At 35.8% G+C, this 25,994-nt stretch overlaps 1 protein-coding gene across 2 annotated transcripts in view; it reads left to right on the forward strand.

Annotated features, from left to right (window-relative positions):
• Nucleotides 1–25,994, forward strand: part of LOC132143364 (glypican-6-like) — a 192,557-nt gene that overhangs the window by 39,841 nt on the left and 126,722 nt on the right. For both annotated transcript variants that reach the window (XM_059553519.1, XM_059553520.1), the window contains exon 2: nucleotides 3,162–3,320. In XM_059553519.1, coding sequence (XP_059409502.1) covers nucleotides 3,162–3,320 — 159 coding nt within the window. The remainder of the gene's footprint in view (nucleotides 1–3,161; nucleotides 3,321–25,994) is intronic.

Below are 25,994 nucleotides of genomic sequence, written 5' to 3' on the forward strand. Positions count from 1 at the left end.
CAATGATGCTGAAAATTCAGCTTGAACACAGGAATAAATTATATTTGAACAGATATTCACATAGATTTATTATTTGAACCTGTAATAGTATTTAAATTTTTTACTGTATTTTTTGATCAAAGAAATGCATCCATGGTTAGTATAATTAGAAAAAAAAAACTTGTAATAAATACTGTGAATGATTTAACAAAATGTTTACATTTATTGTATCTTATATTTTCCAGTCAGTTGGTAAACATGACTTTTGGCAAATTGTGATATTTCTGCCTCTACTATAGTTTGAGAAGGACTTCATGATCTGTTGTGGCAGGACTGATCTTGTTGTCTGTCTGTGGTGAATGGACTTTGTCTCAGCAGCACTCGCTCCAGCTTCTGGTAGTCAGCATTTCCAGCTAATTACAATGCTGAGCTTCAATCACGCTCCATGCTGGAGGTTCCAGAGATAACGATCTGTAACGATCCTCCACAACTGTGCCGAGAAGTGAGAGAAAATCACCGTGAATGAATAACTTAACGTTTTGGAGTGGTTTGTGAAAACCTTGTGTTTATCATGAGCTCACGTCGGCGCGCATGCTTAAAAACACGTTGAGTTGAATCCAGTGTAACAGATGTTGAGAAATGACAGGCTTATTCTACTCTGTTAATTAAAAGGCTGTTTAAATGCATATCCGCTAACTGACAATAAAGTGAACATATACTTGTTTAATGAGTGACACTTATCCTGCATTTTAAAATCTTTATTTGAATGTGACAGTTAACATTTATTTGAATATGGCAACATAATATTGTGCTCTACAATATTTCCAGGAATAAATCTCTGACAGAGATTATCAGCCAATCACTGTGAGCATAGTTATTAAGCATGCTGACATCATCGAGGTCAACGAGGTCACAGATAATGACAGACGGAGCCCACACATTTCATCTCAGATGAGGGCAAAATAACTGAAGAAAATCATGGCTGATTGTAATACATGCAAAAAAAAAAAAAAATCTGGACACAAGAAGAGTAAATGCATGCATCTTTGGTGAGCAGAATATATCTTTCAAAAATCTTGCCAAACATCAGTATCAACTTCCCCCTTGATTTTCTACTAAAGTGCTTTCAGGAAAATAAAACTGGACCCAATTGTTGACAAGCATTAAGAGTAAAGCTATTCATTAATTTAAGAGTAAAGTCATTGTCATTGAAGAAACATTTGAGGTATCTCATTTATGGTTTTCCTTTTATACGGGCAAAAAGCTTTAAACCTAAAAGCTTGAAATACCCTTGACCAACCAATTCAAGATACTGAAAGCATGCGTAACGTTTGACGAAACTCAAATGTGATTGAACTCTAATGTGAAAAAGTTTCTACAATGAATGCTGAGGCTTATAATGCCTGTTTCCTATTATTCCCTTCAAAGACGTGCTCAGATACGGCCCTGTTCATAAATTGCACAATTTCTCACTTATTACAGTAAAACGAGGAGACGCTATCAGAAATTAAATCGCACCCAGGCTTCAAAATATTCTCTCTGCAGAAGTCAATACCCACTCGAAAATAAACACTAGTATCCGCCTGCTCACTATATAATGGTCTGATATTAGTTTTCAAATCATCTGGCAGTATGAGATCGAGGGTTTTTTTAAAAACATTGTTCAGCAGCCATGTCATTACCAACACACTCTTGTTTATCGCTTTCACTCACCGGGAGCAACTAATGATTCCCCGCTAAAGTTTGAGGTGTTTTTAAATGTATCATTAGCCCGTGGTTTGGCATTTCCTCCATACGTTATGGTGTCCCTCGATCCACACGTGCCAGAAGCACTTTGGCTTTGGCTCTGGAGCTGATGCAGTGGTGGTCTGCCTGACAGCAAGCTTCATCGAGCAGGTGTTAGAGATTTTTTTAGGGAAGTTGCGATGGAAAGGGCAGTTTAATGCTGAGCTGGACAGATGGTGGAGACGGGCAGGTGCAAAATGCAAACTGCACAGAATGACTGGAGGGATGCCATTTACACTCTAAAAATGTAATTCGTTTGCTGTTGGGAACCCTACTGACAAACAGCTTGGAACAGTTTAACCTCCTCCATTTCTCCAATTCTTTTAGTTGTGGCATTGCACAATAACAAACTGTATTAAAATATAATTATGTGTGTGGGTCAAAGACGAAAAGGGGTTTAAGCATAAAAACAATACTGCTTTAAATTGTTGTTGTTTTTCAAAATAAATAAATAAATACAATTTTCTGTTTCATATAATTGCATTTTGTTTGTTTTTCTGAGAAAAAATAAATAAATATCATACATTTCCCCCTGATTTACAGAAGACACCCACTAAAATGTCACTCAGTGTAACAGTCTTTTCAGGCATATTTACAACAAAAATAAATTACTAATTACTTTCACCCAAATATTAATTGATTGTACTTTTAGTAATTATTTTTAACATTTGCCACTATCCTAGTTTTTGCCCATTTGTCAGGAAGAATTTAATACTCTTTTAAAACACAATCAAATTGAATATGCTCCCTTAATCTTTTAGATATTGTAATATGTACACGTCTGAATTAACATGTTGTTTGAATTTTTACATACATGTCGTGTTACACTGAATGACAATGTAACTCCATTTCAACCATATTTAAAATTTTTATTCTCCAAAAACTTATTTGAAACCTTAAAAGTATTGATACTCAAATCCTGTTTCAGTCATATGTACCTAGCAAAATGCTTTTTCATGCTGACTTGAACCTGGTTTAGACTCTTTCTCCGCAGGTAAACTGCATACAGCATCACATTGAACATATTATAATGCAATGTAGCCCGTCAAGCACAAAGTTTTAAAAATAGATGGGAAATACTTTTTCACACTGACATTCTGACAAGTTTTCTGCTTGTTCACAATCATTAAACAGCTCACCTGAGTGCAAAATACGTGCCTGGAGGAGGTTTGAAGACGGCTCTCAAACATCCATCTGTCGCTTTGACGTAATTAAAGATGTCACATCCAGCGGCGACACGCACCATTAATTTCGCTTGGTGCACCTTCACGTCTTCAGTGCGGTTTGGGAAATCACACATCGCAGTGCTGGCTTAATGAAGCGTGTTTGATTTGGTGCGATGAGCTCCGTGTTTCCCACTGCGGCTGTGTGAAATATGTCCTTCTCTCGTCCCACAGGTCAAAATCTGCAGGTTTGTTCCCAGGGCTACACCTGCTGCACTCCAGACATGGAGGACAGGCTCGGCCAGCAGAGCAAGCTGGATTTAGAGAAATTAGTGGATGAGAACAGCCACACCATACGGACGATATTTACCTCCAGGCACAAAAAGTTTGACGGTAAGTGTGCAACAGTTGGTTTTCAGTCTGATTTGTCTTTTATAGCTTGATATTATCCATCTAGGCTTTTTGGTTTAATTACTGGATAGTTCGTAATAAACAGATGCAATGCAAAGCAATCATACTTTTAAACTGCACTGGACCTGATGTGTAATGACACCTGCATGAGCTGCAAAACAGCGGGGAAAAGCAACCAATCTTTGTTGGAAATGTTTGGTGTTAATAGTATCAAATTTGAGATGAATCATTCTGTTGATTCGGGTCTGATTACTGAATTGTTTGAACCAGTTCAGAAAACTGAACCTGCATATGAATCTTTGAGTAGTAAAGTGTTAAAAAAATGTTTTATGTTACTTACTGCTAGTGAATTTGAAATAGCAGTTTGAGAACAAATTGTCTTATGAATCTTTGTGCAGTAATTTTTTTTTATTGTTTAGTGTTTCTAGTAGTGAGTTTGTTAACAGATTATTCCGTTGAGTCACATATTTTGATTAAATTGTTTAAACCAGTTCAAAGAACTGAAAACATGAAACATGTTTAGTATTATTGCAGAAGAAAATGAAGTTTTTTAATAAGTAATTCTATTGAGGCGGATCTTTTGAATAATTTATTTTAAACTGGTTCAATAAACTAAACCTACAGATGACACACACACACACACACACACACAAATAAGTTGAGTAGGAATTGGTGAACAAATCATTCATACAGCTGGACCTGCATGAAAGCATGAAGCGTTGTGTAATAATGTTAAACAAAGGTTTAGTGCCAGTAATTGTTTACGAAAAGTTTAGTGTTAGGAAAGTTTAAAAGGTTAGTGTTAGGAATTGTATACGAATCATTTTGTTTAGTCAGATCTTTTGTACAGGTCTAAGTGATTCATTCCCAGACTGGTCAAAGTCGTTCCTGAGTTAATGGTTTCATAGAAACCAAATATTCAAAAGAACTAGTTTGCACCAATAAACTGTAATTTCCATCGCTTGATACTCATTTTTGTGTATTATTTGCTCATGAATAAGTTTGAATTTGAATTCCAAAACAATTCCAATGAATTGTTTGAACTGGATGAATTAACAGAACGTGCAGATGAATCTTGGACTAAAGGTCACTTAGCACTAAAAGTAAAAACTGTTGTAGTGTTTCTTATAAATTGGTTCAGAACACTGTTTTTAAATGATTCATTTTCAAATCAGTCACAGTACAGTAGATCTTGAGTTAGCATTTTTATTGAAATGAAACGTTTGAAAGAACCGATCTGTAGTAAGTAAGTCGTAATTCCCATCTCTTGCTATTCAGTTTTGACTACTTTGTTGCTCATGAATAATTCCTCAAGTTTTTAGTCTGGCACAATTTCAAATTAAAATAAATAAATTAAGTCTGATTTCAAAGTGTTTTGGTTTTGACAGTTATAGGTAGCGTGTTTGCTTTTTTTTAAAGCTTTTTTAAGCATCAGGTGTGTTTTTAGGTGGTGGCTGGATTTTACACTGTTTTTCAAGGTAGTCAGTTGTTCAAAAGGTCATTGAGGTCATTTAATTTGGCTGTTCAAAGTGGAAAGTGTTCAAGCTTTGTTCACTTCTGTGTGTGCAAATTAATGCTCTGACAAACTTGAAATCTACTTTTGCGGCCACTGAAAAGTTCCTTATGTAATCTTTTGAATGAGAGCCGTTTAGTATCTACTTTTTAACCTTTTGTTATGGCTTTCTTTAGGGACTTGGGCTTTAATTAGGCGGGTCAGACCCGCTCCAAACCGCCACTGTAATTCGCCCGGAAACCAGGCAGACCTGCTTTATACAGCTCAGAATAATTATACAGTTTTTGAAATGTCATAATGAAGGCGTACAGTGGAGAGCTGAAGTACATATTCACAGGTTATGTAAAGGTTAATATTAGTGCTCTCGAAAAGCTGATGATTTGCATGTAGTGCAAATGAAAGTGGCTCTTATGGACCATATCATGTGATGTAAACCAACTCTGCTGTGTCCTTAGAAGATTCAGCACAAATGGGTTTAATTATTCTTTATAGCTTTTATTTTTGTAGTTTTAATGTACTTCGCTGGCTTCTTAAATGAGACGTAATGGGGATCACAGTTGCTTAAAGTATCTCAAATGTCTCCTCAAATTCTCAAGGAGAGATAAAAATAGACCCAAATACAGTCAATAATTGTCATACACTAAGATTACACTTAAATGTGAATATATACATGCAATTCAAATACATAAATCTTTTTTATTATATGAGAAATCATATTTTCTTTAGTAAAACAGGCTAAAATGATAATATGCAAAATACATTGATAATTTATTAGTTAATATAGTTTGGTATTTTGAGTTCTTTTGATGATTCCAACAAGTCTTTAAAATTGTATAGCATAAAAATGATAACAACAAATAAAAAAATTAAAAATAAAAATAAAAAAATCACACACACACACACTTATAACATTCATGTATATTATACATAAATACAATACAATAAATCTTTGACAATTTTCACACCAATTTTTCTACTGTAATGAGATCTCATTCTCATTACTGTAATACCAAACATTCTTAATATAATATAATATATTCTTTTATAGACTTGAATATGAACGTGAATAGCAGCTCGGATTGTTTGAGAAATGTTTGAGAAAACGCTACAAACTTCAGCAAAATTCTCGATTTAATGCCGCTGCTGTCTAGAAGAAGCAATAGAGCTGTTAAGGAGATTTTTCTTCCATTCCTATGAGAATGTGAGCAGAGTCGCTTGCTGAATGACTGCGAGACAAATCACGCCGGCGGTTTGCATACTGATGTTCCTGAGAGACGGAGGCCGTGATACGACGTGTCATGCTGGAGGTTTCTAGTGGCTATCCAGCCCACATGAATCCAGTGACAGAACAAAACCCTTCACCATGAATCACTGCCAGCTCATAACCTACATTATTCCTCTGACGGCTCCAAGTCCACTCCAAATCAAAGCCCTGTGTTCTTCTGCCCACTTCTTCGTGAACTTGCGTTGGATCACTAACAGCTAACTCACCCTAAAAGAGTTTTACAAACCAACAGCGAGGCTTTGAAGAACATGCGGCCTATAACACTGACAGATTATTAATTACGCTGGTGAGCTGCAGGATCTGTGCTGATTATAGATGCTGTTTTGGGCCACAGGAATGGGAGAATTGTCATTAACAGTGAACAGAGCCATTAATACTTAAGCAGTGCCATTAATAAACCAGAAATATACTGGCTCTGTGGTTTTATAGCTGTTTGGCCATTGTATTCATGGACAAAAACAACCCCATTCACAGTGCTGTTATTAATTAAGCTTGGCTTTTAAATCTGCAGTTTGTTTACACACACTTAGTCAAATGCATTAGCATTAATTCGTAATTAGCATATCAGCATGTAATAATTTGAAGTGGTGATGGAGTCATGTGACTTGTTGTCTGATTTATGGATATTAAGGTCAAGTGTAGACTCAGATATCATATATATATATATGTGTGTGTGTGTGTGCTCTTGTTTTTGTTACATATCAGGACACAACTCTGTATAATGACATGGGTATGACACAGGTATTACAAGAAAAGGGTGACTTATGAGGACATAACCCATGTCCCCATTTTTCAAAACGCTTATAAATCATACAGAATGTATGTAGAGAAAGTAAAAATGCACAAAGTTTCCTGTGAGGGTTAGGGTTAGGTGTAGGGTTGGTGTAGGGCCATAGAATATACAGTTTGTAAAGTATAAAAACCATTACGCCTATGGCATGAACCCACTTTTCACAAAAACAAACGTGTGTGTGTGTGTGTGTGTATATGTATTAGTGCTGTCCAACGATTAATCGCATCTAAAATAAAAGTTTATTGTTTGCATAATGTATGTATGTGTGTGCTGTTTATATTTATTATGTATATATAAATACCCCCCCCCCCCCCACCCACACACACATGCATATATTTCGGAAAAACATGTTATAAATATATAAATATGTAAATACATGTAAAAAAAAAAATAGGTGCAAATGCTCTGGGTGTGTGTCCACTGCTCTGTGTGTGTGTGTGCACTAGTGATGCGCGGGTCATCTTATAACCTGCGGGTAAACCCGCGGGTTGGGGCAGGTTAAGAAGTTGGCACTTTATTGCGGGGCGGGTTGGGGTGGGTCACTAAAAACAAAATTTTAAAAAATCCATTCATGTTGCATGGAATTTAGTGGTGGAAATTTTGATTCTTTCAAGAGATTCATTGATTTTCAGTTCCTTCACCAAAATAATTTGTTCACTGATTCATTCAGTGACCATTTCTTCATATTACACAAATATGCCAACAGTTGGCGAAAAAGAGTGTCTTATGTGTTGTCTTAAGTCAACAAACTAATTTACTTGTGACAAAAACTGATTTGGCTTTATTAAAGTGTGTGCATGATCGCATTAAATAAATAGTCTAAATAAATTGCTCAGATTAACAAAGCACAAGTTTTTATCAGGGATTTAACGTGGAGTTATGTTCTGTATTCTAAATATGAAAACAAGCGTATTTGCACCAATAACTGCGATTTGAATCTGCTGATTGCTGATCGAGATTTACATGCTTGGCCGACTTACTCTGTATACTCTCATTCATTTCGTTCTCGAACGAGATGTATCAGTTCATTCAACTCTTTCACCTACGAGAAGATCATATTCGTTCACTACATTCAACAAGTCACATGCTCTGTCACATCTTGAGTAACTCTTTGACAGGATGAAACAGTTCACAGAGCTGTTCACGAGCTGCGCATGCGCTGCTAATAGCGCCGCGCTCTCGCGCTACTGTGAAGGGAGGAACTTCATTGAACGAGAAATATGAGTCTTTTACTGTCTATGGTTAGTGGATTACGTGAACGAGAACGATTCGTTAACCTAAAAGATTTGTTCACGAGCGAACCATCATAGTGCAAAAACTTATATAGCCAATATTAAATATCTGTAATATATATTTTATTAGGTTCTTTGATAAGGTTACGATACAAAGGTCTAAGTAGCAATGTAACCTCTATGATGTCCCCAATGCATGGGGCGGGTCGGGGTGGGTCAAGAAATGTTACTTTATTTGCGGAGCGGGCTGGGGCGGGCCACATAATTTCATAAAAGCTAGACCCGCGGGTTGGAAAAAACCCAGACCCGCGCATCACTAGTGTGCACTTTGGATGAGTTAAATGCAGAGCACAAATTCTGAGTATGGGTCACCATACTTGGCTGAATGTCACTTCACTTCTCTTCACTTCTAGAACTTGTATATACCTTTCAGCATTGATCCAGGTGTGTAAACTGCCCATGCCACACGCACTCATGCAACCCCGTACCATCAGAGATGCAGGCTTCTTAACTGAGCGCTGATAACAACTTGGGTTGTCCTTGTCCTCTTTTTGGCGTCCCAGTTTTCCAAAAAGAACTTCAAATTTTGATTCGTCTGACCACAGGACAGTTTTCCACTTTGCCACAGTCCATTTTAAATGACCCTTGGCCCAGAGAAAACACCTGCGCTTCTGGATTATGTTTAGATATGGCTTCGTTTTTGACCTATAGAGTTTTAGCCGGCAACAGCGAATGGTACGGTGGATTGTGTTCACCGACAATGATTTCTGGAAGTATTCCTGAGCCCATGTTGTGATTTCCATTACTGTAGCATTCCTGTATGTGATGCAGTGCTGTCTAAGGGCCCGAAGATCATGTTGTCAATTGACCTAATAAGTTGCAAATTGGTCCTCCAGCTGTTCCTTATATGTACATTTAACTTGTCCGGCCTCTTATTTCTACCTGTCCCAACTTTTTGGAATTTGTAGCTCTCATTAAAAATCCAAAATGAGCCAATATTTGGCATGACATTTCAAAATATCTCACTTTCAACATTTGATATGTTATCTATATTCTATTCAGGGGCGTCGCACCCATGGGGGATGTGGGTGTTTTAACACCCACACTTTTCCCGGTGAGAGGGTTCAACACCCCCACGTTTTCTGCAGATTTTCCAGGGGGACAAACTGCCATTGTTAAGCAGTGTATTCATGGATTCATTGCCAGTGCAACTGATTTTGATATTTTGAGCATTGTTTGTTGAAATCCATTGTTTTTCCATTAAACATTTAACCAAATTTAAATTAAAATCTGGATTATTATTAATTACATTATTATTAGTATTTATGCATTACATTATTAAATGCAACAAATGTGTATTTTACATTATTATATTTAATGCAATATTTTTGTTTAAACTGAATTTTAATTAATTAAATCTCTATATATGTTTCACTGTCTTAATATTCTATCTAAATGGATTTTGAGATGAAATGAGACTTGGTCATCCATCCATTTAATAAACACATGATCATAAGACGTTATGACCTGATGCTTTTATCCGTGGCTCTCTTTAGCCACACGTCTGTATCACTGAATGGTTCTCTTCTGATCTGAAGTCAGGTCGTAGTGCGTGTTTTCTTTATCGTCTCCAGCTCATGCTTTGCTTGTCTTCTGGTCTTTATCTCTGAGGGCAGGTGTGTATCTGACAGACCAGCACACACAAACACATGCATATACACACTGCTTTATTTATCACTCTGATAGGCAGTGCAGATTTGGCAGCTAATCCCCAGAAACACCTTCAGCTTGTTGGGATAAATATCGATCTGTCCGCAGTATCTCTTTTTCTCAAAAAACCGAGGTACCGCGTGATGAATGGATCTCTTTTTTGTACTCTGTTGGGTGTGAAGTGAAGTTAGTCCAGTCCATCTGCTTCTGTACAGTTAGCCAAAATTGATGGAACTGCATATTTTAATCTTTTTCTTTTTCTTTTTTGCATATCTGGCCTGTCATATATGAATTAGTTTCATTACAGTGAATCGGTTGTGCTTTAATTGATCTGGTTTGTGATTTTTCCAGTGGCACTGATGTTGGAAAGACCTCTGTTGTGGTGGTAGCTGCTCATGAATCTGAATGGTTGGAGTTGTTGGGCTGCCCACTCTGCCCCGCTGTGAAGCAGCATTCGTCCTTTATCTTCTGGAGCTCTAGTCTCCTCCTAGGGATTTGATCCTTCATCCATTTTCCATGCCCTCATTTTTTCAGTCCTTTGCTATTTATAGGACCCTATTTAGTAATTCTTTAACTCCCACTTTTTGATTACCGCCTCCTCGGCTTCCTATGGGGCCTTGTGTTTTTTGATGCATTATTGAAAAACCCTGATGCTGTTAAGGCCTTTAAAGGCTGCAAGATTAAGTCTGAATTGGAACGCAGGGTATTTTTTTGGTTCTTATATGTCTTTTAAACACATTATGTGTAACACTGGCACTTTTATATAATAACTAATGAACATTTACAGTGCTACAGATTTAGCAACATTTTCAGTGCCATGGATGTAGCTGTTTTCTAAACGATTCACCAGTCAAATTAACGACATTCACTACCATTCACAGTGTTGATTAAAATACAGTAAACACAAAAATATTATGAAATAATATTACAGTTTTAAATAAGTTAATAAGTGTTGTTTTGTTTGATTATGTATGTATGTATATATATTATATTATATTATTATTATTATTGATATTATTATATGTTTTGTTGTTGTAGATGATGTTAAGGTCTTTAAAGTCCTTTATTTTATTTTTTTATTTATTATTTTTTTTACAACACAAAACTTTATTGTTCTAGTTATGTGTCATCACATGAAGTTTCTGTCTATGTAGTGCGTTCCAATTAAATCACGTATGAGGTTCCATATCAGTTTACTGTGGAAATTTGCCCTTAAGTTTAATGTTTGCACCCTTATTGTGATACTCACTGGTTTTGTGCTACTTATTGCTGTTCAGCTTGTTAAAACCAATATAATCGGACAGTTGTTCATTCATAATACAGTACATCTATCCTCTTAAATGGCTTTAATGCAGTTAGCTACTTTTTCCTAAGCGACAGCTTACATTTACATTTACATTATTCATTTAGCTGACACTTTTATCAAAAGCTATCTTTATCACACGCCTCTGGAGCAACTAGGGGTTAAGTGTCTTGCTCAGGGACACATTGGTGTTGCACAGTGGATTCGAACCCTGGTCTCTGAGAAACTTGTAGCTTGATGAAGAAGTTGTTAAAACAGCTTCTCCAGCACATTGGCACGTTGTTTGGCATGGAGTCCTGAATGACGCAAATGCGAGACGATCATCTCTCTCGAATCGGCCGTCCATTAGGCCGCATTACTCCTCTTTTAATGCATTAGTCGGGTTCAATCTCCCACTTTGCCTCATCCTGACCTGTTTTTTAAGCACAGCTCGATGAGTAACTCTCAGGATTAGACAAATACAGGCACTTTGCTCAGTGTGGGAGAGCCAGTGAATCACAAATGTTACTGGGGAAAAAGCCACAGAGGATTGATTACATCAGAGAGAAAAGCCTCTTTCTTTGATTCTGGTCACCCCCTCAGACTCGACAAATCTTCTGCCTTTTTTTCCCAGCAGGGCAGCTTAAGGGAGAAAGCCAATTTTTCACAATGTACAGGTTTCAACATCATTCACTTTTTAATTTCGTACGGCTGAAGCTTGGAGGAGCCACCTTGGTGGAACTCGCACTGGCATTAAAACTCTGTGAAATGTCAGACTCGGTGGGTGTTCAAGGGTTGAAACTATTCCTGATAGAAGCCAGGTGCAAAGTTTCTGTCCAAAAGTGCTTTTCAAAACGCTCATGTTAAATCAACAATGGTGCAACTTTCAGAATCCAAAAAGCATGGCAGGCTTATTTTTATTTTATTTTATTTTATTTTATTTTATTTTATTTTATTTTATTTTATTTTATTTTATTTTTTTACTTGCCAAGTTGAAATGGGAATGAACAAATGGTTGATTAATTGATTGTTTTATCCATTTACTTATTTAATATGTAAAATACATGTTTTATAAGCTTTTTTGTATTTTTATATTGTTTTATTATATTTGTATTTTTTTTTTTAATTGTGTTTTATTTTATATTACTTGCAAATTGTTATTCAACCTTTATTTATTTAAAGTTGTGGAAATTATTTAACATCTCATTCATTCATTCATTCATTCATTCATTCATTCACATCTCAAAAAGGATCTCTCATCTTCCACATAACTTTTGCAGTCTCCTCTAAGAGGATTTGTCCCTCAGGATTTTTGCTTATGACTAATCCACATCAAACTTATTTTGTAGTTCTTACCCAAAACCACCTAAAAGACCAATTTATAAAGGCGCCAAGCAGATGTTCTTGCTCTAGGATTTCCAAATCCAATTACATAGGCAGTTGTGCAACTATTTTGCCCTTTTGACCATTTCAAACAACATTTCAAGAGCACGAACCAAGACAAGAAAATATGAATAGATTTAGCTTTTCCACATATGATTCCTTCAGTGCTTTTGATTTACTATCGGTGAGAGAAAAATAATGGTTACAGCAACTGTAAGGAAGCAAAGGCCGATCCGTGCAAAAACATAAGCATTAGAAGATTGCAACAATTTTCACAGACAGAAATATTTGATAGAAGTATGTGCAAAGTGCTTTAAAACCAACAATATACTCTTGAATACAGTACTGAATATGAGGATGAGTGGATGTCTTCGTCTTTGATTCCTCCCAGAGGGCTTGGTGTTTGTCTCGAGCCCCTGACCTGAAAGAGAGCATGTAAGGTTCCTCTTCGCAGCTGAAGCACATCCAAGACTTGAACTCCATCTGAAGATGCTTTTGAAGCTGAGATGGGTTTCCTGCCTGGCGAAGCAGGGCTTGGATCGCTGTAAAGGGCAACTTCTACCCTGAGCAATGGATTCCCATTACACACCACAGACCTCAGAAGCGTTTCCTTCCTTCCCAGAGTGAGACATCAGCAGTCGACTAGATTTTCAGATGAAACAGCAAGGAGTTTGTGCTTCTGCAAAAGCTGCAATCTAGGGTGAACTGTATGGTTTTTTATGATCTACCAGACAAAATGTTTTGTCAATTGTTTGCATGCAAATATGACAGAAAAGTGCTTATACAAATTGTCAACAAATATTTTTGTTGCTGCATAGTTGTTTCATCTCACATGACCTAATGGAAGGACCTGCAATAATGCAGTTTGACCAGTGTGCCGTTGTAGTGCCAAAGACTGTAATTCAGCACTCCTGCATGCAGTCCAATAGAAGAAGACATGCAAACAAAATAGTGTTGCCAAGCCTGCAGTTTTCCCACAGAACTTGCAGACGATCTGAGCAGTCATAATGCTGAATCCACCATCTTGCCCGAAAAACAAATAAGATAGGAGAGTTGATTAAATTCTGTGTATTGATGTCTTTTCATTGTTGAAATAAAATGCATTCTGATGTTCATTCATGTTTATTTCGTGCTTTAAGTAAATATGAAATGGCGATCGGTTGATGAATGCTGCTTGAACTGAGGCAATACAGTGATCACAACACATTAAAGAGCAGCAAAATGGTATTTATTGTTTGAATTTTTTTGAAAATGACGAAATTTGCAAGCTGAGACCTTGTCCGTTGGTGCGTTGTCAGTTTCCTCTTTGCTCCGCAATGTATTTTTTTCAGCAGCACTTGTTTAGTTTAAAAGTAGACATGTCAGGCTTCTGTAGATATATCTCTCATGTCTCTTCGTTGAGTATTCACTGAGTTACAGTTCATTTTAATGACGTGTTTGTAAATGAAGATCAGCGCAGACAAAGGCTGCAGACAGCACACCTTGTTTGTAATCTTTATTTTATAAGTGCACAAAGTTTTGTTGTTATTATGTATGTATACTAAAATAAAGTAGACCCTTTACAGATTCTATTGATGTATTGCTCTTATCTGTACGATTAAAACTGAAAGTGTAATTTAAGTTCTTTTCGGGGTTATCAGGAGAAAATGACTCATAACGCGTATACGCGTTAATCGACTCCAGAAGGTTAGCAAGCATCTTTACAGTATTAGGGGGCCATTCACACAGAACACGTCTTTGAACCTAAAAACGCGAGACACAGCCTCAGAAACGGTTTTTAAAAAGTGCAGCGCAGAATGCCACCTCCATGTCGGTGTCAAATAAAAAATAAAACAGTTGCCATGTCAACTTGCTACTGTAAACAAAATCTTGCAACGTTTGCCCCAATTTGGTTTTGGTACTGTCATTGATGAGCGGCACTGTGTGTAAAAGTTTAAATTATTTTGACACGGCATCTTAAAAATGTGGTGCTCGTGTGCGAGATGCCGCAAAAGATGCGACATGAGTGCAACGGTCGTACACATTCATCTAGCATGTGTTTACACGCGGAAAACAATGGAAAAGGTGCGCATTGCAATGGGGAAGTTTGTCCTGTATGAATGCTATAAAGTAGCTCTATACTTCATTTATTATTATTTATTTATAGAATATGTACTTTATAACTTAATATTCCAACAAATTGCAAAAGCGAAATCAAAGCCTGATTAATTAGTGAAATAATTGATTCGATGAGAAATAATCGATCATCAAAATAATAGTTTGTTGCAGTGTATGAGCAGTGGCAACAATCATGGCTGACTAAACCGCAAAAAAATCTGTAGATAATACAAGAAATACTTTACTGAAAGCTCTCATTTTCCCATGCATTTGAGGCCCGAGGAGATATTATAGGCATTTCTAAGTAATCTAGGATCATATTGTGTCTGAAGCAGATGATTTACAGAGAAATCAATTTACAGATTGAGACATACAGGAAGAGGCAAAAAATAGCAGAGAGAGTGAGAGATACAGATGCTCTCTGGCAAACACAGTCAGATGCCCATTATGACTGCTGTGTAAGAGCGTGTGCTTGCCAGAACTTCAGACTGTAGTTTTCACTAAGCCTAAAACCATTCATTTCAATCATTATGGAATCTGAGGGTAGACATAAAATGAATTGACTTTACAATTTGACTGTGCAAAACTCAACACTAGATTGTCCAAGTTGCTTTGACAGCGTTCCTATTGTTGTGAATGTTGACAGGTTTCTCAGTCATTTTTAATATGTTCTATAAGGTTGTTAAGGTATTGTGTTTGCTAGAATGTGTTTATTGGTTATTAATAGTAAGGTTACAGGCATTGACTAAATTAGTAAAAAAAAAAAAAAAATTATAATCATAAAATAAGCTGAAATAAAATGTAAATAATTTCCAAATGAATACAACTGAAATTATTTAAATAGTGTATTTAAAAAAAAAAAAAATCAATTGTGATATTTGTACAAATAAGTATATTTATATATGTGTGTCTCATCTCATGATGAAGTGAATAAAAAAAAAACATCTCAATATTATTTAGATGACCCAAAGAGCCAAATTATGCCATTTTAGATGTTTTTATTTATGTGGCCAAACAAGTGAGATGAAATTCTGATAGCTTGTTGTAATCTAAATAAACAATATTTTTATATAACAGTATTACACGCTACTTGCACACAATGCATATCAATATCAATCATCACTTTATATCTCTCAAAAATGTGTTTTAGTAAAATGATATTTAATTGCTTACTTTTGTGATCAAAATGTCATAACATATAATGCAATGTGATACAGTGATGACTGAAAGATGAACAAGCGAACGTTCCTCAAAAGAGAGGAACAGTGAAAGTAAAGGTTCTGGAAATAAACATTCCTTTAAAGCCTTTTGATTTTGTTTTCTGAAAAATGATGTCCGGAGATCAAGTAAACCCAAGTTGCTTAGGTCCAGTAAGTGTTCATTTTGAAATATTGTGGGCAAAATAAAAATTAAGTGTATTTAACTGATAGCAAAAACTATCTGTCAGATGACAGAAGGCATGTAGTAGATTGAGTGCAACAGGTTTTTTAGGAAAGTTTGATCATGTTAAAAAAGTGAAAGTGACGTGATGTGACATACAGCAAAGTATGGTGACCCATACTTGGAATTTGTGCTCTGCATTTAACCCATCCAAAGTGCAAACACACACACCGTGAACACACACCCAGAGCAGTGGGCAGCCATTTATGCTGCGGCACCCGGGGAGCAGTTGTGTTCGGGGCCTTGCTCAAGGGCACCTCAGTCGTGGCATTGAAGTTGGGAGAGAGTGCTGTACATTCACTCCCAACACCTATAATTCCTGCCGGCATGAGACTCACACCAGCAACCTTTGGATTACCGGTCAGAATCTCTGACCATTAGGCCACAACTTCCCCATGTTGATCACACATATAACCTATAAAGGTCAATTTCTCAAAATACATCAGCCAAAAACTGGATAGATAAGATTTCCATTGATGTATGGTTTGTTAGGATATAAATAAATAAATAAATAAAAATAAAAATACTGAGAAAATAGCAGTTGTTCAAATTAAGTTCTTAGCAATGCATTTTACTAATCAAAAATTAAGTTTTTATATATTTACAGTTAGAAATGTGCACAATTTCTTCATGGAACATGATCTTTACTTGATATCCTAATGATTTTTGGTATAAAATAAAAATTATAATTTTGACCCCACAAGGTTTTTTTTTTTTTTTTTTTTACTATTGCTACAAACATACTAACAAATAGACTACAAATAGACTTAAGACTGCTTTTGTGCTCCAGGGTCACATATGATACAGCAGGCTTTATAGAGTTAACTAAATCGTGGATTTCACATTTGAAATGCACGTATTTGGTCCACAGCTTATATAATTCATGCATATCCATGAGCACAGCACATATTCGTGATTGAATGTCAATGCATCGATCAGAACGTAGTTTAATCCCTCCAAAAAAATGTGTGTTTGACAGAGCATCGCTCCGTTTTTGGTCCCGTGTGACCATGACGCGGTGACAGCAACATTTCCTCTTCAATTCTGCAATCCGAAACCACACGTGTAGTTCCTGGAAGCCAGCATGAATAAGTAAGCATTGTTGTGATGGACTGATGTCAGCTGAAGTATCTGTCAGCGAGGGCGGGTTATTCTCCGAGGACGTCGACCGCCTGTCTCTCTCTGTCTCTCTCTCTCTCTCTCTCTCTCTCTCTCACGGCCGCCAGCGGCCTCCACCATCAGGGGATAGGCTGCCACTCCGGGTAATTTCATCACGATGGTGCAGATGACTGATTGGAAATTCGGGTCATGCCGTTTTTTTCCTTCTCATCCTGACTAGATGGACAGTCGGAAGAGGTGGCCAGACGTCCCCATGGACACTCCTGCAAAGGCTGTATGAGATCCACAGCAATTTTATTTCATCTCTTTTCATTTATTTGTTTCCTCGGCTGCCTCGCTTCGGTGTGTCAAGGATGCAGAGAAAACCGCGCTGCCATAATTCACTTTGTTCTGCGTCCCTCTACAGTTGGATATTGAGTTTGCTCGGCCAAAATCCTCCCTACTCACTTACTCTGGATGAAAAAGTACTGGTTATTATGGCATTTTTTTTTTTTTGCTGTTATTTCTATGTACACATTATATTTTAGATTTTTTTTATTCACGAGGCATTCAGGGATTAATTCGCTAAACTGCTGTGCCTCTTAAATGCACTGTATTTCACAGTTGTATGCACTAACCAGCTGCATGTGCCAACATTTAGTTTTCATTCAATTTTTAAGTTGAATTAGGTGGAAATCTTTTACAGTGTAAATCACACCTTTTCCTCAAAAGTCAGCACCATTTCCATACTTAAGTTGCTCATATTGTACATTTTAGAGTTAATTCTGTGTTAATTGCTGAAAACTCATCAGATATCATGCTTTCTTCTCACTTGGCACTGTGAATTAAGCTCAGCACTAAAGTTTTTTTTTTCTTACCATGTTTGAGCCTTTAGATGATTTGCATAATTCCTTTAGTGAATCACAATGCTATGAGTAGCCGTAATTCATTATTATTGAATCCCCTTTCAGCTTAGTGACGCAGTTAGCAGGTTCATATTATATTGCATCTTTCCAGAGTAATTTACCAGTGTGATCTCATTAGTGTTCACAGTAAATTAATATTCCAGTATATCAGTGACTATCCATTCATTCATTAATTAATTAATTCATTCATTCATTCATTCACTGATATACATTATAATTATAGGGACAGCTAGACTTTTTCATATGTACTGCTTTAGAGATGATAATTTGTTGACATTCATAGCATATTAAATTCTTAGGTTGTTTTTCACTAATAAATGAATAAATTAATTTCTAATTAATTACATTAATTAAAGATGTGCCATGCTTTTAATGCACTTGTATTTCATAATGAGTTTTGATGCTAATTAAATTGAGCCAAGAGTGCAAACTATGTACATCAGTCTAATTTATTTGTAAATAAATGAACCAATAATCATACATTTTCTGTAATGGTGCTGTAAATTATAATTGATTTGTTTCATGTCTCTAAAATGAATTGCATACAATAAAGTGCTTAGGTTTTAGATAGCTGCAGTTTAAATATTAATATTGTAAATTTCAGAACTACCTACTATAAAACTACAATCAGGCATCATAAATAAAATGATTTGATGAAAATTTAATTAATTTGTACACATCTCTAAAGTTGAAATGCTTATGTTCTGAATGCTGTTTAAATGTTAATATTCTAAATTTCAAAAGTACATTCATAAAAATACGATCGACATCAAAAAATCATGAATAAAATGCAATGATTTCATGAGAACTGAACTGATTTTTTAAGATTTGCATGTCTCTAAAGTCAAAGTTTTTAAGATTTTTTTTAATGCTGTTTGTATTTATTAAAACTAACTACTTTGAAAATACCATCCACATCAAGAAATTGCTTTAAAAAGATTTGCACATCTTTAAAGTTGCACAAAGTGTTTGTTTTTTTCACGCTTTAGATGCTGTTTAAATGCTTATGTTGGAACATACGATCCACATACACAAGAAATCATGAAGAAAATCAGCTTGCTACATAATACATAATACATAGAGCTTCAGATGAGTCAGGCAGGAATGAATCAGAGTTGCTGATAAAATTTTAAGTCGATGCACCGCATGTAGTCAAAGCAGCTGGAGCTTTATTGCTTCACACGCATTAATGTTTCAAAATACCAGCTCTGTTGGAACGAGCCATCCATGTTTTTTTGCTTTACAAGGGCAGTATGTTTCTCCACTTTTCAGCGATTTGTGAAATACATCGGAGACCATTTCACCAGGAGCATTATATGCTGTCAGGATAGGAACTAATTATATAGGGCTTCCAGAAACCATTCCTCAAGCCCCATTAGGTCTGCTAGCGTGCACCAGAAAGCCACGTTACTGATATATCACTGCGACATAATTGTATTTCATTCGCTCTTCTTAGAGTTTGCTTAGTTAAATGGAGCGTTAGAATACAGTAATTTAAGAGAAACAAAACTAATGCAGCTGTTACGTTCTGCACAAAGCCAATGGAAGTGCTTTAAAACTTCAGCGGTCCTCAAAAACCTGAGGGAAGGAGCACTCGCGTGGAAAGACTCATCTCCGATAGTGTTGCCAGAAATCCCAAGGTTGCGAGATGTGGTTTTCATTTTATTTATTTATTTATTTTTTTTATGCAAAAGCACTTTAGAATGCATCGGAGACCTTAAAACCTAATTGAATTCATCCTTCTTCATGAGTCCGATGGAGGCATGTGTTCCTACGCTCGTGACAAGATCACGTTTATTTATTTATATCCCCTCCAATTATGTTTCAAACCACAACGGGGGCAAGTCTGCACAGGATTTAATATCCGGGATGTTTATCGGTGTTTGGCAGTTGAGCTAACATGACGTCTGCGCTCAATTTAACATGCTCTCGTTTCCACTCGCTCAGGGCGTTCGTTTGTGTGCATCTCTGTATGAAACCCTTATAAGGAATTGGAATTTCTTTAAATATCTTGGGAACGTTTATGGTCAGGCATGCACAATAAGCCACAGGATGTTTAGTTCTTGGGAACTGGACGTATATGTTGTTTTTAAGTTGCTCTGTCAAGTAAAAATGATTATTTTGTAGGTGCGTGGTTGTTTTTAGCATGTTCAGATGTAGTTAAGCGCTAAATTTAGTCTCTTGTCTGACACAGTCTGGCACATGAATCACGTCATTAATTTTTCCCCCTCAATCTATAGTTATCAGTCACACATATTAAAAAGTTTAATGCAAGAAATAAAAGCATAAATATATACATTTGAATAATGATAAAGGGTTATAGTTGTGTAGCCAAGTATGCATTTATCACATTGCTTATAACAATGCAATATTGGAGTAAATAATAAAAAGTAAATAAGAAAAAAAAAAGATCACCCACATATACCAATGTATTACACATATATCTTTACACAGGGTAATATTTGTAAAAAAAACAGAGGGGGGGATGTTTTGAAACATTTTAATTCATAAAAATAAATCATAAGAACATGAACTAACTATCCTTTAAATGCAAATCTTGTCTAACTTTTTCATTTCACTCTCTTTGCCAAAGTATATTATGTTCAAAAGCACACAATTGCTGTTTTATGCTCTGTTGTTTTTAGCGCAGCTTTATGAATGGTTGGAGGTTTTCAGAGTTACTATTACGGTGGTAAGTGCTCTCAAGACATTCACTGTGTTCGACTTGCACTCGTGATGCTGTTGGAGACAAACCCGGCAGACTGACGTTTCCAGGAATCTCACATTTTCTTCACCACAGGAATAATTGCATTCTGGATATCAATGCAACAGCAATCAGGAAAATGTTGCCTAGTGGTGAGAACATAAATACCCTCTTGCCTTTCAGAAGTATAATAGTCCAAATATCATTTCAAAAAGACTTTGTGAATAATCTTTGATAACCATGTTCCTAAGTCTTCGTATGTGAAAGATTCTGCCGGTGTGTTGATATTTCAGTATCTTTCTGAAAGTACAAGAATATCTGTGAATACTGATGAGATCAAGTTGAGCATCTGTATTTAGGAAGTAAGGCTGGGTTTGATGGATCTTACGGTAAAACCCAAACCTGAAGAGCCCAGACGTAGTTCCCGTGGCGAGGTGAGGACAAAGCTGCTTATCCCGTGACTCAGGCCTGCTGGGAGCTAATGGGACGTGAAGCTGCTTTCCTCCTCCGTGTTCAGAGGAGTCAAAGTGAGGTCAAGAGGAGAACTTTCATGCTCCTGTGTCTCTGGTGCAGCGTCTCAAAAGTTCACAAGTTTGCCAAACGTGACTAAGTTTGAAAATCTTTGCAAAGTTGAGTTAACACAGGATACATTTTATTTTATTTTAATACCCCCAAAAATAAAATAAATAACATAAAAAACAACAACAACAATAATAATAATAATAATAATAGTAGTAGTAGTAGTAGTAGTAGTAAATAAAATGAAAATGTATACAATTATAAAAAATATTATAATATATAAATAATTGTATTTTTTCACAAATAAAATAAAATAATAAAAGATAGGTAAAATAAATACATGTATTTAGAGTTTTTTTTTTTTTTTTTTTTGTAAAGGAATGACCAAAAACACTTCTTTAATCATTTAGAACTTTTCATCATTGCATTTACTACTTTGCATACGTCCTTATGATATTGCAATTCAGCTCATTGTCATTTTTTGCTATTCTCTCCATTTTCTATTTCATGTAATTGCATTTAAATGACATGTAATTTATAAATGAATGAATAAATGAATAAATATTGTCACCTATTCAAAGGTGCTGCACATTGCAGTATGTCATAAAATACACGTTACGTTAGCCTATAGCAGAGAAATGTGACGTTTGTGATATATGGTGAGATTGCCTGCAGTAAGATGGGCTTTGGCCTGTCAGGGTGCCTCAAAATTATGATGTAGTGTTAAAAATTTGCCTTTTGCGCAGCCTCCTCAACTAATGTTTTGGATGATATCAGCGCCCTTAAACTGTTATCCAAGCACTGTCGGGAGAGAAGATGAATGAGGTCATTTGCTTGTTAACCTCAGTCCGGGTTCTGTGGGAATGCTTTTTCTATTGGCGTTATTCCCTGGGGTTTTGTGCTGTTCATGTGTGTGTTTGAGAGCATGTGTGTGTTTGAACTTGATAAACTAGTTGAGAAGCCATTTTGCTTGACATCCAGTTTGGCAGCCGTATAAGAGCTGTGTGTTTTGACCTCGGCATTCCTGCTTTGACTCTATATGGTCATGGTCTTCTGCGTCAAGCTAGCGTGGAAATTCAGTCTTACATCAGTGTTTCTCCAGCAGAGGGACGTGAACCAGTAATGGGCTGCTGGTCTGTTCTGATTGGGTCACGGACAGAAAGGAAAACTATGCTAAATGATCTAAATCCAGCTTTTCACAGCTACTTAAGACCTTAAGAGTCCCAGATGAGAAATGTTTGAGCTTTCAGCTCTAGCAGACCCAAGGAAAAATCTTGATCTATCTAGCTTTCTCTCGGTCTCTTTCTCTCTCTCTCTCTCTCTCTCTCTCTCTCTCTCTCTCTCTCTCTCTATTATGTTTGTTTCAGCTGTATATAACTTTGGTTTGGCCATCTAATAATGGCTTTAATAGTCTCAGATGAGAAACATTTGAGGTTTTAGCTCAAGCTAACTTGAGTAAAAGTGTGTAGGAAGAAGCAGAAGAACATCTAAGCACGTTAACGAAACATTCTCCCGTCATTCTGTCACTTTCACCAAATTATGAGCAATTTGAACATTGGGGTAATCAAAGGAGCGGGTGAGAATGACAGCCAATGGCTAATTGAAGCAGACGTGTTGTAAAGAGAGGCTCGTTGAGGCCCGATCTTCAGCGAATGACTGCTCTGTGTCTGCCACTGTCTAACACTGCCTAAACGGCTGGCCTCGTAAAACCTGACAGGAATTATAGCAGAGGTAAAATTACAAGGGTGGCCTTGTAACTTTTTGTGACATGGGTTGTTCTTGGTGCCATAAGAAATTTGCTCCAGCAATTTAAGAAACAGGAGCCTGTTGGACTTGATGCTTATGTGAGCTCTGAATCAATGAGCATGTCGTGTTTGATGGCCAAAATGTGTTACTGCATTTCTAAAATATATTTTTCAATTTCCATTTGCAGTATGCTTCTCGGTTTTTCATAAACTCTTAATCAGAATTCATCATGTTATTTCAAGGGGAAAAAGGTCATATATTATGTTTCTCATGTTAAATGTAGCATGTTTACCTTTGATTTTTTTACATATTTAAAATGTCATACATATTTTACATATTTTATGATGTCATAAATCCCTTATATTTCAGTGGCCTGTCATATAGGCCTGTCAATATATATGATTAGAATGCAGAATATTTGAAATCTGTCTGATTATGGTATCTAAAATGGGTTTAAAAGTTAATTTCATACATTATACCTATATCACTATTAAAGCTTTGTGAACAGTTGGATTTTTATAAGATAAATTCATGTTTTATTCAGCAAGGATGCATTAAATTGATTATAAGTGACAGTAAAGACATATATAATGTTACAAAATATTCCGTTTCTAATAAATGCTGTTCTTTTGTCCTTTCTTTTGACCAAAGAATCCTAAAAAACAAATGTCAAAATTTCCACAAAAATATGAAGCAGCGCAACCGTTATCAATTTTGATAATAATAAGCAACGTTTCTTGAGCAGTAAATCATCATATTATTCTGATTTCTGAAGATCATGTGACACTGAAGACTGGAGGAATGATGCTGAAAATACAGCTGTGTATCACAGAAATACATTACAGTTTCACAGATATTCACATAGAAAAAACAGATATTTTAAATTGTAAAACATTATTGCTGTTTTTGCATTGAATAAATGCAGCCTTGGTGAGCAGAACAGATTTGCTCGATATTATAAATATATAAATTCTATATTTGTATTATATTTCATAAAAACTGTCAACCTAGCATATGTGAATAGTATGTTAAAAAACATTATAAATAAGCACATCCTTTCCCACATGATCCTAATGTAATTGCATAGCAAAGGTCGCATTGTAAAACAAACCCTTGAGGAAGTGTTCTAAATACAAGCTTGATGTTCGATGTCCTCATGACCCTGTCTCATTTGCCTTTATTAATGCCAGCCTACGCTTTTCTTTCACACTTCCTGGTGAACGTGCGAGAGACCGACTCGAGCTGCATTCCAGCCCCTAAGAGTCAAAGGCAATTTCAGCTCATTAAAACTCCCCCAAATTCATTAGCCGCGAGTAGCGAACAGCAACCCCAAGGGGAAGAATCGCCAGCGTCCAGTTAGCACGGTAATTCTGAAACGCGCTTAATTCATCAACCTGAACACAAGTATAAAATTAAAGCATGAAAGTAGAGTGCTTTTCTTCATCAATTAATTACAGTCAAAACTGTGTTTGGAAAAAGAAAAATGGTCTGTGGTCTTTGTTAACATTAAGGCAGACCAGATTACATTATTATGAAGTTTTCAAAGGCAGAAAGTTAAAGCTGGGTTACGCGGTTTCAAGGAGATTTTCGTCAGGCCTGTGGAAAACTGTTACAATCAATTAAATTCAAGTTTATTTGTATGGTGCTTTTTACAATACAAACTATTTAGTAGTAGCTAAAACTAATCTACAATGAGATGATATTAACGTCAAAATACAACATTTGACTTCTGTAATAGGACAGTTAAACCAGCTTTTATAGTGTATTCACATATAATCTTTTATATTACACAGAAATATATCAGAGTTTGGAGCAGTTAATGAATTTTTATTTATTTATTTATTTATTTATTTTTTTTTTTTGAAAGAAGGTCTATTCAAATAGAAAACAATGATTATTTATTAAACCTTTGTAACATTTTAAAGGTCTTTAATTTATTTAAATGTTTAAAGGTTGCTTTTGATTATTTTAATCTATACTTTCTAAATAAAAGTATTGAAAATAAAAATGCATAAGTTTTTCTTTCTTTCTTTCTTTCTTTCTTTCTTTCTTTCTTTCTTTCTTTCTTTCTTTCTTTTTAATCAAAAAATATAAAATAAAATAAATAAAAATAAAAACAGTTACTGAGCCCAAAGTTTTGAATGGCATATATTATTATTATTATTATATTTTATTATAGTAATATATTTCAAATTTTATTTCTGAGAGCTGTGGGGAAAAAATGAGTTGTGAACAAAAATGTCACAATTACCTTTTTTATGTTTTTATCTTGTGGTAAAAATAGGTAACCATAAAAACAGTGCTTAACTAAGACTAATAACTTGGTATTGATGGATATTAGCTGTTATTTCTAATGACTGCATCACTGTCATGAGCTGCTGGCTGAAATATCACAAAGCCAAGTGTCTGATAGCATCACTGTTCGTTAAGTGGTGGCGATTGAAGAGGATGATGTCATTCCTAATATAAATCATCTCCTCACCATGAACAGACTTTATTGACCATTAGCAGAGAGCAGAGCTGATCTTTGCTGAACTCTGATTTTAACAGCAGGCTTTTAATGTTCATAAGCGATCGCTTCTGTTCACAGAGTTAAGAGCTTTAGTTACATTCACACTGAAGATCACTGTGAACTTCTCCCAGGAGTTTGTGAAGGTTCTGATGAACAGATGAACTTGTGTGACTGAAGTCCATCATCAGAGAGATGACTTCTTGTTTTAAATGTATATTAAAAAAAAGATAAAAAAAAACCTCCCTCCCTCCTTTCTTTCTTTCTTTCTTTCTTTCTTTCTTTCTCTCTTTCTTTCTTTCTTTCTTTCTTTCCTCCCTCCCTCCCTCCCTCCCTCCTTCCTTCCTTCCTTCCTTCCTTCTCTCTCTCTCTCTTTCTTTCTTTCTTTCGTCCTTTTTTTCTTTCTGTATTTATTTCTT

This window comes from Carassius carassius, chromosome 7, assembly GCF_963082965.1.
Source record: "Carassius carassius chromosome 7, fCarCar2.1, whole genome shotgun sequence".
NCBI lineage: Eukaryota > Metazoa > Chordata > Actinopteri > Cypriniformes > Cyprinidae > Carassius > Carassius carassius.